Below are 17,346 nucleotides of genomic sequence, written 5' to 3'. Positions count from 1 at the left end.
TGCCAAAGCCCAAGCCCCACCAACCCTTGTGGGGGAACTAAAGCCCAAGGGCTTCGACCCCAGGTGGGGGGGCCTGTAACCTGAGCCCCACCACCCAGTGCTGAAGTGCTCAGGCTTTGGCTTCAGCCCTGGGTGGTGGGGCTCAGGCTTTGGCTTTGGCCACGGCAAGTCTAATGCCAGCCTTGGCAAACCCATTAAAATGGTGTCGCACCCACTTTGGGGTCCCGACCCACAGTTTGAGAACTGCTGTTCTACAGCAGTGTTCTGCACTTAGCAAGCTGGCTAAAAATGTTCACACTTTGTTTAGACTTTTTATTTTCTGCTTCTCTAACAGCAAGTGGTCAGCATAAGGGAACTGCCAGAGAGAATTTCTCATGGAAGATTAGGGAAACTAAAGCGATGTTTGCGTCTGAATTCTATAAAGATGATCATAAATATTGCAACAGTAAAATGAATAGTTCTTTGAAAATTTAAGTAGTCTTTCTTCTCAAATACTTGAAGTAGTAAATGCCCTTTCATAAGGATATCTAACATATGCACTTCAAGCCATTTCACCAGAAGTCTTGTCCTTTAAAAGGGATGGCTTTTCCTTTTCATTCTTTCTCTCTGGAAGTGTCCTCCATGTGGCTCTGATGGGAGCTCCTCAGTCCTTTCTTTCCCAGTGACATAAAAAGAGGAAGGTATAATAATGAAAATAGCCCTTCAGTTCACTTAGGTTGGGTTCTGTTTGTTTAAAAAACTGCAGACCTAATACAGAAAGGGGAGTCATGGTTCCGCCCTCTGAAGTTAGCTCAGACATTTATCCTAGACCTTTTAATTTATCCTGTAGGAATCTGAGATACCAGCAGCTTAATCTAGCCACAAAACACCCACGCATAGGGTTTGTTTTCTGAAGTTTACTAAATGAACAAAGTGTGTGACTCAGGCTGCCACTAATTCTGCTGACCCAAGCAGCTGATGTACTTATCCCACACCCCTTTTTGGCACACAAACACACACTTAATTATTTTTGTTTAGTGTTGGGGCTGGCTCTGACATGTGGCAAATTGCCTCCTGCCCCGTATGTTGAAGCTTTCCCACCCCTGGAGGAAGTCTAGTTCAGGGGTTAGGGCACTGGCCAAAGGACACAGGAAATCTAGCTTCTTGCCTGCTGGGGACTTCCTGTGTTACTTTAGGCAAGTCACTTCTTAACCTCTGTGCCCCAGTTCACCATCTGTCAAATGGGGATAATAATGCTTCCCTACATCATAGGGCTGTTGGAGGAGAACTATATTAAGAGATTGTGAAGCACTGTGAAACCTATTGCTGAGACGTGCTATATGAGAAATAGGCATTATTTATTTGTATTATTTGGGGGAAGGAGTGAACTAGGACATTTTACCCAACTGTAGTGAATCTATATTCTGGCTTACAGTGTAAGAGGACTTTCTGATATGGATTGTTCCAAAAGAACATTCACTCTTATGATCTAGTGTAAGTTGAATTATTCCAGGCGGAGTCTCTCATTCTGCTCTGCTATTGGGGCGTGCTGGTCTGACCAGTTTACAATCCTTAGGCCCCTGGCAGAACAGGGAGTAACAGAACTATGATGTTAGTTCTCCCTCTGTCATGGTATTAAACTGACTGCAGGAGAGTCTATCCCTTTGGTAACGGATACTCAATTTGGATGAGGCAAGGAACTAGAGCAATATCCATTCAGCCATAATAGGCAATTACCATCCTTCCTCTAAATCTGCACTCAGTAATGGTAGACAGCCCTCTGGCAGAAAGTGCCCTTTTTCCCCTATGCAAGGGAAAGGGGCCATGAGGAGCCACTACTAAAGATGTGCAGGGTGCAGAGGGGAAAGGAAACAGAAGAAAGAGAGAAACATTTGTAATTTAAAACAAAGATCAGAAGTTAGAGCTGTGCTAAGAGTTAGGCAAAATGTTTCCCAGCCTGGCTGCAGGCACAAAGACCTGGCGGCTACAGCTGTAGGTTTCTCCATCCTATGCCTCCCTACCACCTGTGATCCAAGTTTTCCCAAACCTCTCACTATGGAGTAGTCCTGCATTCCTCTGCAGACTGAGGACAAATAGGGTCTTCTGACATGAAGAGGTCATTAACTCCTGGAATGCTGTCTGATTAAACCTACCAAAAGTTTAAGGAAATTTGGGGAAAAAAATCCAACAATGGTATTTGGGAGCGAGGAAGAAAAGGAAAGACTAGGTCAATATTACTGGTTTTCTTGGAGATACTCACTGGAAATGGACAATGGAAACCAACTGATGGCTGCGCTGCTAGTAGATATAGATAGTTTGGGGTTCATAGAGCATTGATATGCTTTCTATGACAAGGAAACTGGATGAGGCTACTGCCATTTAGACACAAGGGGTGCACGCCTCCCAAGTTGTGAACTGGCAACGATTGCTAAGAAAACACAGACAGGAAAGGGAGGAGCTTTTGCTTATCTCAAGTAGTTTTTCATGTGCTTCAACATTCAGAAGTCAGACAGGCAACAGAATCATTGCAAAATGTAATCAGGAATAAAAAGAGTATTTCATGAGGAAGAAGAGTTGAAGAGTTACTTAAACATCAGCAATTATGATCTAGTGTGGATAGCTGAAAGGCAATGGGGTGATTGACTCTCACATTAAATGTCATTATTGATGGGTACAAATTACATAGGAGAGATAAAGAGGGAAGAAAGGATAGCACTTTGTCAAGAGTATTTACAACAGCAGCAAGATACAATTCAGCCACGAAGAGAGCAGCATGAAAAAGGGGAAAAAAACACACACACACACCTGAAGTGGGCATCTGCTACAGCCTACCCAACTGGAAGAGAACGAGAATGAAAAAATTATGGAGCAACTCTCAAGGTACTTGAAACCACAAGGGACTGTACTCATGGGGAATTTTAACTGCTCAGACATCCGTTAACAAATACAGCCAAACATCTGTCAAAGATCTTCCTTTATTGCACGGAAGCCAAGTATAATCTCTGACAAAGGGGCAGTGAGGGAAGGAAGAGAGGATCTGCTGGGAATAAGGTTAGAGTCTAAAAAAATTCCTGGAAACAAATTTCTGATTTCAACACCAGGTCTGTGCTGACAGTAACACACGACAGGGTACATGCTCACAGTGGATTCCCACTTGCCTTAGGCAGAACGCCACATGGGAAGCTGTGTGGCTATTCCAGATACCTGCACACCTTGGAGGCACTAATGCACAATTCATATATGTAGTTATAATGGCTGCCTGTACAACTTATGTGCAATAATACACTACAGCATAGTTTTTATCAGATACTCACACAGCTGCTCTTTCTCCTGCAGTGCATAGTTTGGAGGATGTTGTACGGTTTATATAAAATGTGATCCAAGAAAGTAGCCGTGACCGGGAGGAAGGAGGTGGGGGACAAAAACGAACAAACCAAAAATACCCCAGCTTTGATCAACTTATGCATAGAAAGGAAGTTATTGAAATTGTGAGAATGAATAAAGCAACACCAAGGAACACAAGCTACCTGAATGTAACATGTTAGGAATTTGTTTATTTGACTCATAAAATGCATCTTTCATGATTTCTTGGCAAATGTACACATTAAAGACTCAAGTATGTACAACAAATTGGCACAGTGTCAACCAAAGGACTCAGTCTCTCCCAGAAAAGAGAGACAGCCCCAACTTTGTTATCCCATGGCAAAGTCTGTGCATAAGAATCAGCTTCATGATGTTCCAGGAAGATCAGTGAACTCTGGCTGGACCAAAGAGGAAGCAAGTTCCAGAGTTGAGGCACTCTCACAGGATTGACTGGGGTTAAGGAAATAGACTCCAAAAAGTGCTAGAGTTGCTTCCCCACAATCTTCTCAAATAATCTTCCCAAAAAGGAAGGTTAGATACATGGTTCTAATTGGCAATATCAGCATCAAAAGATGGCTTGTTGAGCAAGAGCCCAATCTAGGCTCATTGAGAACTGCTGCCACCTTGCCCTCCCTTAACGAGGTGCTGACTATCTTTGCACATGTTCCTGCTCCACCTCCCAACTACATTTCATCCATTAGAGGGGCAAGGATCCATTTCACAAGTTGCAGGCCCTGAATTCCTCAAGCACCTTGAGAAACCACAGTGAATACGGTTGGTCAGAATACATCATGATTATCTCACCCATGCACAGACCTATTGCCATGGGAACAACCAGACTTATTTGCAATGTAGAAATAAGCAACCCGGTGTGCTGAAACATTCAACTCTGCATTTGAGAGAAGATAGCCTGGATCTGCTGGGCTGTCTGCATCCCAGAAACGTTCCACTGACGTTGAGGAATCAGTTCAGAAGATGCAGGATTAGAATGCAAGACAGCAAGTTTAGTGGAACTTAAGAAATATAATAAATATTATTACTATCTAGTTGTGTGTAATAAGGCTGAAGAGTCCTATCAGACTCCAGAGATAAGGCATAAAACTAATTCCTGAGGCTACTAAAAATTGGAAGAAAAACAGAACAAAAATTGTATGTGGAAGCTGAGTGTGACAATAAAACAAAAATGGACAGTCAGACAAGATCTGCAGGGAAAAATAAGTACAGTAAAACAAGATCACGTTTATGTTAGCCAGTGAGGATAAAGGAAATAAGCGTTTTTATATCCAGGGGGAAAGTAATACCAAAGAGAAATTCAGTCCACTAATAAGCGAGGCAGGAATGACATTAACAGCAAAAGAATGGCTGAGGTATTGATTTCTTTTTAAGTCTGTCTTAATCAGAAAAATAAGAAAAAGATATGTGGATAGCAATGAAGATCTTTAAAATATATTGATCAAAACCAGATACAAGACTATTTAAATCGTCATGTTGTTAGGTGAATTAGCTAGTGTATTTATTAAGCCACGTTTTAAAAAACAATACTTGGTCACGGAGAATAGGGAAGCACCATGGACTTGAAGTCAGACAACCGTCTGACCAATTAGAAAGTGTATGAGAAGCAATCCTGGCCATAGTTAACAATTACTTCATCAGAGATTGAAGTTAAACAAATACAAGTAAAAAGAGAAAAATCTCCAAACAAAGAGGAGGAGAATAGAACCAAGGCAAACTAAGCCACTCAGTTTATAAGGAGCAAGCCAGGTCAGACAACCCTGGAAATACTCACGTATGTGAGTAGCCCTGCTTAATTCAGTGGCACTACTCATGTATGAAGTTATTCACGTGTTTAAGTGATGGTGTAAACCGCTAACTGTGCTGTGTCACTGGGAAGGGGAAGCTTTGTAAAGAGCTGCTGTTAGGGTTAGAGTTGGTTGAACCAGTTGCGGGGGTACCGTCTGTTCCCAGGCTGGCTAGGCTGACTGGCAATCACTTTGTCAACTTACATTGGAGTGAGCATACCCAGTAGAATGAGGGAAAGGTACCATGGCCAGCTTAAGGTCAAGTGAGGTTCTTGTGAGCATGTTCAGCAGTAGAAGCAGTTCACTTGTCATTGATATTAAATATACTGCACATGCCTAGTGCAGTAGCTCCTGCCTGTTTGCTGTCCCTATAAAGAAAAGTAGGTAGAGACAGAGAATTCCATTCATGTTCTTATACCAAACCCACCATCATGGTATTTGAGAACCAGACCTGCTGAGAGGAAAAAATTTGCTACAATGAGCAACTTCCAGGCAGAGCATAGGCTGTGGACAGGACGCAATTAGGGGTATGAAACGGCTTCCGTATGAGGAGAGATTAATAAGACCCAGGGACGGCTCCAGGCACCAGCTTTCCAAGCAGGTGCTTGGGGCGGCATTCAGAATGGGGCGGCAATCCGTGTCCCGCAGTGGCACTTTGGCAGCAGCTCCGCTGCTCTTCCGGGTGCAGCGGCAATTTGGCGGCGACTGCTTGGGGTGGCAAAATTGGTAGAGCCGCCCCTGATAAGACCAGGACTTTTCAGCTTGGAAAAGAGATGACTGAGGGGGGATATGAATGAGGTCTATAAAATCATGACTGGTGTGGAGAAAGTAAATAAGGATGTGTTGTTTACTCCTTCTCATAACACAAGAACTAGGGGTCACCAAATGAAATTAATAGGCAGCAGGTTTAAAACAAACAAAAGGAAGTATTTCTTCACACAACACACAGTCAACTTGTGGAACTCCTTGCCAGAGGATGTTGTGAAGTCCAAGAGTATAACAGCGTTCAAAAAGAACTAGATAAATTCATAGGTCCCTCAATGGCTATTAGCCAGGATAGGCAGGGATGGTTTACCAGAAGCTGGGAATGAGCGACAGAGAGTGGATTGCTTGATTATTACCTGCTCTGTTCTTTCCCTCTAGGGCACCTGGCATTGGCCACTCTCGGAAGACAGGATACTGGGCTAGATGGACAACTGGTCTGACCCAATATGGCCGTTCTTGGAATGTGTGCTGAACTTTGTTCATTTTCTTTAAAGAAACCATATTTCCTTTGCTGTGTTCAATAACGTGTTAGGACAAATATATTATTTGTACTTAGGTGGTTATTTACCATTATGATGTATTTTTCTTACAAATCACGGAGGGTTTATTGAAGGCAGCATATTGTGGTGATCTGCATGGCAAAAATTCACTCAAATACGTCAGGACAAAATGCTAGTCCAAATATTGAATGAATCCAATGAGGGTGTGCACAATAACTGGTGTCTCCATATATTTATGGGATGGGGACCTCTATTTTTATGTATTTGGAAGGGGGAGGTTAACTAAAAATGTAAAGTAAGCCAGATGTTTGAAACTTTCACCCATCTCTCCTTCAGCCTTCAAGATGTATCCCTTTACTTACTCACTTTCCATGAAGACCAACATGGCACGGAATTAATGATTACACTGATTTTATGATTAATCTCCTGTGGCCCTGTAAAATCTTGCAGCACTCCTTGCTATCCCAGGCCTGGGACTCCACACACACCTTGATCTTGGTCTGAAGCATTCCCTTATATTCCAAACCTCGTCTTCTCCTGAGGGGAAATTATTACCAAATCATTCAGCTCAGTTGTTAGTTTTATGACAAAGTGAAGAGCTAGTATACTGACCCCCTGGTCTCTTCCAGCCAAATACACCTTCTTCATCCGCTGAATCTTCTAGCTGTCCCTGCTAATAACAGAAATCTATAGAAATCCATGGACAAGGAAAATCCACATGGTCTGCAGATTTCACAGTTTTCTCCCAAATGATGTCCTTTTGAGTCTGTAGCTAGATAGATTGAAATAGCTGCATTAAGAAGTGGGAAGCTCCCCTGCATTCATCTCAATGCAGGCTTAGCTCCAAGTTCCAATTATCACAGTTAAATATTGACATTAACACTTTCACCGCTAATCCTTACATAGGAACCATCCACATTTTTATGCTTTATGCAACACGTGTGCTTTCACTGGAGGTGCAAGCTGCATCCTGGACATTTATAGTGGTTTGAAAGACCATTTGTGTGAGAACAAGTTCTGCAAGTTTCAAATAGGAAAGAAGTCATACGTTCCATCAAATGCTCTTTTGGGGTCTTCAATTCTTCTGACATTCCTTCCAGATCAAGACATCACACAGGCTGACTGTTTGTTTTTATCCCCTGTGGGAGAGTTTGGGTTAATTTTACCTGTAATAAAAAGGTTAAAAAAATAAAATAAAGATTTTTATAAAAAACTTTCAGCACACAACTTTCAACTCTCTCTCATTATATTGCTTGTTTTAGACCCACATTCACCCCTCTTTTTTGGGGGGGAGCGAAAAGGGGGGAACCATCTCACTTTCTAACTGTGAAATCAGGAGACACCCAAAAAAAGGCAGACTCCAGAAACAAAAGATGACAAAGCTTTACAACGACTAGAGAAATGAACTCTATTTCCTGGTCTGTAAGCATGACAGCCTGAACTATGGTCTCCTCAGCTCACAGAAGGCAAGAAAGGCCAGACCTGGTCACTGCTTGCTTGGGACACTTCCAAAGAGTTAGAGATGAAAAAAGGCTACAGGGTCAGCTTGACCACCTAAGCAGTGCAGCCTTAGTCCCTACAATATGTTCTGCAGTGCTTTACTCACTCTACTTTCAAATGTCCAGAGTGATGGGGCTCCCAAAGACACAAATCTGGGGTGTAATAAACCCACAGTTAAGTGTCATATCTAGCCTAAATAGTCATGTTCTGAGTTTCATTCCATTACTCCTAATCATCCCCTGGCCACCACTCTCAACAGTTTCCTTCTTTCCCTGTCCTCCCTGATGTCTGAACCCTTTAATACTTGTAAAGTTATCCTATCCCCTTAGGCAGCTGATAGCTAAACTAGATGTATTTCATTCAACACAGAAGATGCTGGTGCGGGAGGCTGCTCAAGATCCAGGGGGTAACACTTATTAAAAATGAAGTCCTCAAGCAGTATACACTGGGACATCACCCTAGCAGAAATCCCAGTAAGTGGAGGCTAGGCTTCTGATCATGGCATTACCCCCAGTCTTCACAGGTGAGGTCTCTACAACCCACACAGTTTGTATCTATCTCTGGCTGTATCTAATTCTGGTATAGTCTTCTGGAATGTAAACAGCCAGTAAGATTTTTCAAGTCCTGCCACAAAGCTTACTTCTGTCCCTTCTTACTATTGACTGAGCATGAGCCAGAGGCCAGGACAGTTTCTCTCAGATAGTGATCAATACAAGCAATGGGAATCTGGTCTCTCTATGTATTTGTACCATGGCATGTGTCTCTACAGTTAAATATAATTAATAGTAACTTTAGAGGATGTGTGCACAGGTAAGCCCAAAGGGTTAATACATGCTTGCGTGAATCTTTAAAAAACAAATGTATCTAATTCAAAGTGTGAAGCTTTGGATAATTGCACCCAACTGCATTCAAAGCACCTCGGTTGTGTTCCAACCTTCCCCTCCAGCCTCAAACACAGCACTGCAGTATTCCTCACTTAGGCCAACATCGAGCCACCCTTGGAGTTTTAAAATGAAGCCAGCCCTGAAGTTATCTTAGTAGTAAGAAGTGCCTCACATTTTCTTGAAGCATGAATGCCACTCCACATCCAGGCCTAAGAAGTTTTATTAAACTCTCAAGCAGCCTGTTACTAACAAAGAAACCACATGATCTTATTAACGTACCCCTTGTTCTCCTCTTTCCCCCCAGTCCCCACTTCTCAAGTGTTACCTTGGGGCCTGAACCTTACTCTTGGAGTAGCCACATTGATTAGAGAAGGTTGCAAGATCAAGCTCTTTGACTATAAGCATCTTGGGGCAGAGACTGTGATCCAAATTCTAAGGCAATGCTTAAGTTATATCTCTCCTCCACCCTTATATTCACACTCCCTTAGATCCACTTGCACCCACTGTTGTGGTGTCAGGTCACCTACACTTTTGAACCAGCACCTTTTTATTATTTGTATAAACCTAAATAAGAGACCCACATGCAGAAGTGACCCTAGCTATTTTGCCAGCCACTCCCAGCTGCCACGCCAAAAAAAAAAAAAAAAAAGGCCAGCCAATCAGAGCAGATGTAAAAAAGCCCAGCGGCAGAATGCTACCTGGAAGTTTGTACACAAGGTGACTGCCCTACTTACGCCGCCCCCCCCCCCCAAAAAAAACAAAACAAAACAAAAACAAACCCTCAAAATGTAGGCCGCCCACATGGCCACCAAGTTCGCTGTTGACTTTAGATTTCTAAGATTTTTGCTGCATTTACTTTATAAATTAATACTAAGTATAAACTTTGAGTGAGTTTTCTTTTTACCATCTCATTATTCGTATACTACCCCAAATTGTGGTAGGTGACTTACAGCAGTGGTTCTCAAACTTTCCAGACTACTGTACCCCTTTCAGGAGTCTGAGTCGTCTTGCATACCCCTAAGTTTCAACTCACTTAAAAATTATTTGCTTACAAAATCAGACATAAAAATACAAAAAAGTGTCACAGCCACACTATTACTGAAAAATTGCTTATGCTCTAATTTTTACTATATAATTATAAAATAAATGAATTGGAATATAAATCTTGTATTTACATTTCAGTGTATAGTCTTTAGAGCAGTATAAATAAGTCATTGTCTGCATGAAATTTTAGTTTGCAGACTTTGCTAGTGCTTTTTATGTAGCCTGTTGTAAAACTAGGCAAATATCTAGATAAGTTGATGTACCCCCCTGGGATCCTCTGAATACCCCCAGGGATACATTTGCCCCTGGTTGAGAACCACTGACTTACAGTACTGATAGGAAGACACAGCTCATGCCCTAGAAAGGTAACAACCTCATTTTGAAATAACATATGGGAGTGACAGGGTGGTGGGAGAACTATTTTACAACAGCTAGAGTCAGGGGTTAGAAATATAGGATCTCTATCACTTTAAATTGCCTCTTTAGAGAGACAGGTGGGAAACAGACTCAACAGTTCTCTAGTTTTGTCACTAGAGGGTACTGAAAGCCCTTAGATCAACCCATCTGATTCCAATAAGTCTACAGATTTCCAACCTCCGTGGAAGGGAACCAGCAGAGTATCTAACATATACTATCTGTGCAGAGAATATGCAGTCACCTGAGATGGGGGAGGGGAGGGCTCACTCCCAACTTCCCATATTCTAAGGGTGCCCTCCAAAATGGATCTATTGTGGCCCAGACTAGGCTATTCTCATCTTGTTTCAATCTGTGTTAAGTAGCTTTGGGATTTAAATCTCTCTCTCTCTTTCTCTCTCTCTCAGCAGAAATATTTCTAAGAATCCAACCAATGGCAGTTTTTTAATCTCATCTTTCTCCCCAATACCCTCCTCACTTTCTTGGTCTCTGGAGTCTCGTTCCATTTTTTAAAAATGGCAGTTTCAGGCTTAACAAATCTCCGTTCCTCCCCCACGCTAAACGTCACATTTCACATTCTTTTGGGCATAGAATGATCCCTGGTTAAGATGGGTCAGGAAGAAATTACTCCCCTAAGGTCCCCGAAGTGTAGGGCACAACCCCTAAGGGGGCACAGAGGAACATTCAGGGGCTGCAGTGGGGTCTGGGGCACCCCCCCCAAGCAGGTGGGGAGGGAGCGCCCCCCAGCTCGACTCCAGCCCTGCCCACAGCTGCAGCCCCTGACCCGCAGTTCCAGCCCCGACCATGGCTCCGGGGGAAGGTGGGTGAGCAGACTGGGTAACAGGGGGTGTGGGTGACCGAAAAAGTTTGGGGACCATTGTCCTAACATAATTTATTCCCCTGCTATATGACATGTTCTAGTTTTGCAACTCTCTCCACAGCATCCACAATGGGTCACTGTCAGAGAGGGGGACTAGCCTGGATAGTCTATAGGTTTGTTCCAGTCTGTCAACATCTAAACCTTTTAGGAACTAGAGTGTGAAGGGGATTTGCCAGTTCTGAATTCACTTGAGTCACTGAAAACTAACCTGGACAAAGCCACTGAAGGACATGTCGCAAGCACTGATCATGGCCATGTTGCGATAACTCCCTAGCTTCTAATTCCATGATGATCTCCCCCATGTTTGATGGGGGGGGAATGGAAAAGGAGTAGATTATGGAGGATTCCCCCACTCTGTTTTCCCTCCCACCATAACCTTGTCATAGTAACTCTATATCCAGTCAAGTAAAGATGAGTAGGTTAGGTGGTAGGAGACGTCTAAAACCTGTCCGTGCAACTGTGCACTGCCAAAAGGGTCCCTGAAGTACAACACAAGGTTCTCTGCTAGCACCTAAGATGGCTGTGAACCACTAACACTGCTTCCAGCTGGGGAGCAAAGTACCTGTGCCTGGAACCTTTTTACATGGGGAAATAAGAGAGAGATTCACCCTCCTCACCTCCAGACCACCAAAGGAAGTCACACGAGAAGTGCAAGTCTCACAAAATTTCCCCTTAAAAATGCCTGCAAGATGATTTTGTTTCATTGGCCTCAGTTGCTCTCTGTGTCATTTTAAGGCAGAGAGGAAAAGAAATGGTTGGAACTACCCTCATGTGCCTGCACTGGGGGAGCCTAGGGGAACTGTGGTGGAGGTGGTTTACCTGAGGTGCCCACACTACTCCGAATGCTGACAGGGCTGAAGCTGATCAGGTCCTCGCATGCTGTCTTCACGATCACAAACTCTTCTCCTGAGGGTCCCTCACTGGCAAAAGAATTGGCCTCAGTTTTCATGACGGGGGACCGTTTAGCTTTCCTGCTGAAAAAGCCGCTGCCAAACCTCTTACCCTGCTTGGAATTGGTTTCCCCATTGGTAACAGAGCTGCTAGCTTCCTCGTCCTTTTTGGTGTCGCGAATGGACTCCCTGGATTTGGACTTATGTTTCAGACCCCGATGGAACCAGGAGAGCAATCTCTGGGGACTCCGGTTCTCTCTCCCCAAGCTCTCAAGAGGTGGCAGAATTTCTGGTAGCACCTGCTCCACCGTGATCAAGTCATTCAGAAACTGATTCAGCCGCTTCTTTGACTCACTTTCCTCCTCATTCCTTTCCAGTTTCTCCTGTGCCTCCTGCCTCTGGCGTGAAGCCCAGAACATTTCACCAGGGGCAGCCCCTGTCACTAGACCATACTTGGGGTTGATCATCTTACGAGACACAGTGGAGGAGCGAAGCGCCGATATCCCAACTCCTGAATTAAAAGGGCTAGCAATGTTCAGCTCCTTGTAGAGATTGACCTCCTCAGAGATGGCGTAGAGCTCACGAAACTCGACATCAAACATCTCCACATTCTGCCCCGTCAACAACAGGAGGATGTTTCTGTCGATGTGGGATGAGCTCCAAGTGAAGCTGGCAGAGAGAAGCCACTGTTAGATTTTTGCATGGAGATAGGGAGACCTGACACCTCTCCAACCCCCAAATGACCACCCCTGAACTCTCAGCATTCAGAAACACACAACATTGCAACCATGTGACGAGTATCTTACCCACTTGAGTGGCACTGTATACATTTTTAAGTCTGTTCTTTATGGTACAGGTGGACAAATCTCGTAGAGAAAGCTGTGACACCTTAAAGTACAGTTCCCCCATCTGGACAAGGACACTGGTAACCACACTTAACCTGCTGTTGCTGAATTGGCAGAAGGGCTCTCTATACTGCCCTGCTAACCTCTTCTAGATAGCAAACTGGCCACAGGGGATGCTGGGGAATCCCATTTGGCCACTGGCTGGTGAGGAGGAGGAATTCTCTCATTCAGTGGAACGTTCTGTTGACACAGGGATACTTTATCCTTCAAAAGTTAGTTCTGTGTTCTCTATCCCACATCAGACATCTACAAAGAGCTCAACTGGACACAGCAGCCTTGCTAGGAAATGGACTGGACCAACTGTTAGGGAATAAAAAAAGAAGGAGGCTGCTCCCCACCTCCCCTAGGTAAAGCATGGGGTAGACCTTATACAAAGAACATGGGCATATCCTGGGTGAGTGACCCACCTGTAGGACCCAGTGGCCACTTTTTCACCATCCACCATCAGGAACCGGGAGGCCAAGGTGCCTTTGATCTTCCCTGATGGCATATAGAACCCAACTCCCGTCACAAAACGTACACGGATGTTCTAACAGGAAGGTGAAAAAACAAGTCACAACAAATCATGCATATAGAGAATCAGATAATCCTGCAGCTCCAGGGGCCACCAACCCAGTCATCTCATCTCATCTCACCTCACCTCACTCAATGCTAGAGTTTATTTCACATTGGCCAACAGAACTCAGGAAAGTTGCAGAAGGGATAATCCAAGGCAGAATGTACTTCCGCTGTCTGTCCCAGCTGGTCACTTATTTTCTATACAAGTCACTCTCCTCCATCAATCTGTAGGCCTGTCCAATACGTTAAATGTGCTTGCAACTCTGCCTGCCCCATTCTCCTTTTCATCCCAGCACTGAGAAGTCTAAAATGCAGGTGGGACAAAACTTTCAAAATCTAAGGGAAGAAAATGATCCTCAGTCCCCAATTCCGAGCTGCAGCCTCAGGAGACCCACCCAGGAGGGGGAGTGAATCAACAGTCGCATTTTTGCACTCTTTAAATTCTGGGTACACCCCCAATCACCCATAAGCCACTCTGCCAGTCTAGACTAGCTAGAGAACAGTGCATTGTGGCCGCATAAACTCCTAACCCCTGCATATTCCTATGCTGGGAGGATGGTGGAAGGGAGACTCTCCTACGGGAAGATCCACCTGGTGTCAATTTAAAGGGGCTGAAATGGAGACCTGAGTCAGGGCCTCAGGCACTGGTCTCATTTGTGTTGTCATAGTGATAAAGTAGGGCTTGGTAAACGGAGGCAAATTAAAAGTCTGGACAATTTTACTATCAGAGACAACAAGAGGAGAGAACATCCCAATTTTCTGGAACATTCCAGTAGGAGAGATTCCGCTGGCCTTCCATAATGGAGGTTTCCTAGTCTCCTCCTGCTACAGTAAGAGGAGAACTCGTCTCCTTACCAGTGGATTGGGAAGGATTCTGGCCAGTGCAAAGAGATCAGAGGGCATGACAGACCACAGAATCCTCTTTGAGAGATTTGGTGGTATAAGGGTCAGTTGTACTAATGTCCTAAGTAGACTAGAAAAATGCTGACTTAAGGCTATATGCCTTTAAGTGTCAGATATCTATCTGCACATAACATACAAGAACAGTACAACAACAAACAAGTGCTATGCTGTTTTGACCTATGTCATATGGTTAAAGAACCACGTGGCCCTGGCTGTACCAGTCTGGATTTCCAGCCATAGGTGAACTTACTGTGACCAAAGAAATCCAGAATTCTTTTAAAATCCTAGTTTTCTGAATATAATATGTAATTTTTAATCTCTTCATCATATCGGTTGTATTTGTTCAATAGAAATGCTGCAGTGTCAGTACAAATTCTGACTAATAATAAATTAGAATACTTGCAATCATCTACTACTTGTATGTTTGAAGTGCTGTGCAGACATTAGCTAATTAACCACCACAATACCCCATAAGTATTACTACTCTATGTCATGGATGGGGGACCTGAGAAAGTCAAAGTGACTTGCTCAAGGCCTCATAGTGAGTCATGTGCGTGGAATGCTGAATGCAGGTCAGGGAGAACACACCAGAAGAAGGGTGTCCTCTCCGGTGTTTATTATAACATTTTTATCCATCTGGTTTTCCACTGAAGATCTTTTCCTATTTAACCAACCTGGATTTTGCTGTATGCTAGTCAATAGCCCATGATCTGCAAACAGAATGACCTCATTTTTTCACATCAGTCAGAAAAAGGTACAAGAGGTTATGTGACTTTTTTTTTTTTTTTACCAGGAAGCAATCTGACTAGAGCAGTCTGTGTGAGCACACAGCCAGCCATGTTACAACAGTATTTAGCAAGTGGAGTTTTCACTGGATTTGCACATTGCATTTCCTGCTTTTGGTAAAAAGAATTCAAATTTGATTTTCTTTTAATTACTGTGATCTAAAAATGACTCTTTACATGTGCACAGAGGGAGTAGAAAATTACAACAACAACAAAAATCACCCAAATACCCTGTAACAGTGTGGAGACAAAGCTATATCGATATGGCTTCATGTGCAGAAAACACAAATAACATGCGATGTTGTGAGTATACCACATCAATTATCTCCAAAAACATATATTTCTATAACGTCTCTTACCCTGAAAGATCTCAGGGTATTTAAAGATTGATAAATAAACTATACAGAGGGAACAGTATCCCTCCACTGAAATGTACTCACCTCTAGGACGGAGCACTACTATGCTATTAAATAGCTTAAGGGCATGTCTACATTTGAGCTGGGAGGTGTGATTCCCAGCTTGCACAGACGTATCCATGCTAGCTCTGCTCAAGCTATCACCTAAAAATAGCAGTGTGTCTGCATCACCCTAGATGGCCTCTCAAGTTAGCTGCCCCAAGTACAATCTTGTCAAACTCCCTGGGTATGTACTTAGGCGACTCGCCTTAGCTGCTGTGGACACACTGCTATTTTTAGGTGCTAAGCTAGGAATCACACCTCCCAGCTCAAATGTAGATGTACCCTAAGAGAAAGAATACGATATCCAGTTGAAGCAGAGTGTAATTTCCTAAATTAAAATACGGCCAGAACATTTCTTAAGAGTTAAAAAAAAAAGAAAAATCAGAGTGCTATGGGATCATTTAACGATTGCAACTAATCAGTATCTCGGTGTTACAGCTCACTTGGAAGATGGCACTTCCAGCAGCAGACCACCCCCTTATTACCGTGTTAGGACCTTAGTTCAATGTGAACACAGGGGAAAGTACCATATATTCAGTCATCGGCACCACCACTTCTTGCAGAACCTGTGTGTTCCTTGGAGGTCTCGCATTCCAGTGCTGATCTAGCTTGATTCTGCTTAACCTGTAAGATCTGAGGAAAACCCAGCAAAAGCTGATATGGCTACCTGCTATTTAGCTGGGTGAAAGTAAAAACTACTATCCCTGAGAAGGAGATCAGAAGTCTGACTTCATTGCAAGACTGGCAGTGAAGCCCATTCATGGGGGAATAAGGGTGAACTCAAGAACTGAAGTCTCCCCCAATGGCAGCAGGAAGCTAAGTATAAAAGGGGAGTGTAGCCATTACACATTTTTTGAAAAAAGAAAGCAGAGGACAAGCCTAGACCTCAGCTAGACTCAACCCTCCAGTTTGTATCCATTTAGAAACCTCTGGTTGCAGAAGCCTTGTTTTTATCTACCACTCTCAGGCTTCAGGAAACCATATTCTTTGTATTTGAATTTGCTTTGCAGTTACTTCAACCACAGGAGACCTGGTTTTCACCCTGAGCAATGACCAGCGATTTCCTGCTAGGAATCAAAGCAGGCTGGTCATGGCCTCACAGCAGGTTATGGTATATACATGAAGGGGACCTGTCTGTCTCTCTCTCTCTTTAATGTGAAAATTTTCCTACTGCCCACACACTATTCCTCATCAGGTAGACTAGACCTAGACCTTTATTCCAGTTCTGTGACACTGGTACATGAACATACTGTAACTGACACCGTCTTGGTGCATATAGGCCTGAGCAGTGGTGCACAAAAATTAGTGACCTCTACCCACAAACCCTGGAGGCAAGCTCTGCAGGCACTCCCATTGGGAGAGCCTCCGGGGTACCTCCCATGCAATGCCTGCACCCAGGAAAAACACTCACTCACACATTGGGGTCACAAAATTAGCAGGGAACTTTAGTCCCAGTCTGGCAGAGATAATAGAAGTGAGTTCAGTAAAGTAACGAGACAGAATTAGATAACATTCAGACAAACAAAATCGACAGGCCCAAATAATAGTCAGAGAATGACAGACCTTTCGGTTCTAGATTAGTTGGAATCCCTGCTCCAGAGGCACATGATTCTCCATGACAAAGTTCTCTCCAATCAGGGATGCTTAAGTCAGTCAGCCACAAACCCTCCTCAGGCCCCTTCCTACTCTGGGCTCCCCCCCCCCCCCAAGGTCATTCCT

The 17,346-nt window shown here is 43.7% G+C and overlaps 1 protein-coding gene across 2 annotated transcripts in view; it reads right to left on the bottom strand.

The window, feature by feature from the left end:
• Positions 1-483: 483 nt before the first annotated feature.
• Positions 484-17,346, bottom strand: part of FAM83F (family with sequence similarity 83 member F) — a 22,783-nt gene continuing 5,920 nt past the window's right edge. The window contains exons 3-6 of one of the 2 annotated variants that reach the window (XR_012156540.1): positions 13,331-13,452; positions 11,948-12,687; positions 7,019-7,572; positions 484-653 (exon numbers count right to left, since the gene is read on the bottom strand). Coding sequence is in view for 1 of the 2 variants with exons in the window: in XM_073326875.1 (XP_073182976.1) it covers positions 7,508-7,572; positions 11,948-12,687; positions 13,331-13,452 (927 nt within the window). In the remaining variant the exon portion in view is untranslated. Of the gene's footprint in view, positions 654-3,481; positions 7,573-11,947; positions 12,688-13,330; positions 13,453-17,346 lie in introns of those variants that run through there. The other variant, XM_073326875.1, reaches the window with a different exon arrangement.

Source organism: Lepidochelys kempii, chromosome 1, assembly GCF_965140265.1.
Source record: "Lepidochelys kempii isolate rLepKem1 chromosome 1, rLepKem1.hap2, whole genome shotgun sequence".
Lineage (NCBI taxonomy): Eukaryota > Metazoa > Chordata > Testudines > Cheloniidae > Lepidochelys > Lepidochelys kempii.
Note: the sequence above shows the minus strand (reverse complement) of the source record. Positions and strands in the feature narration are given on the sequence as shown.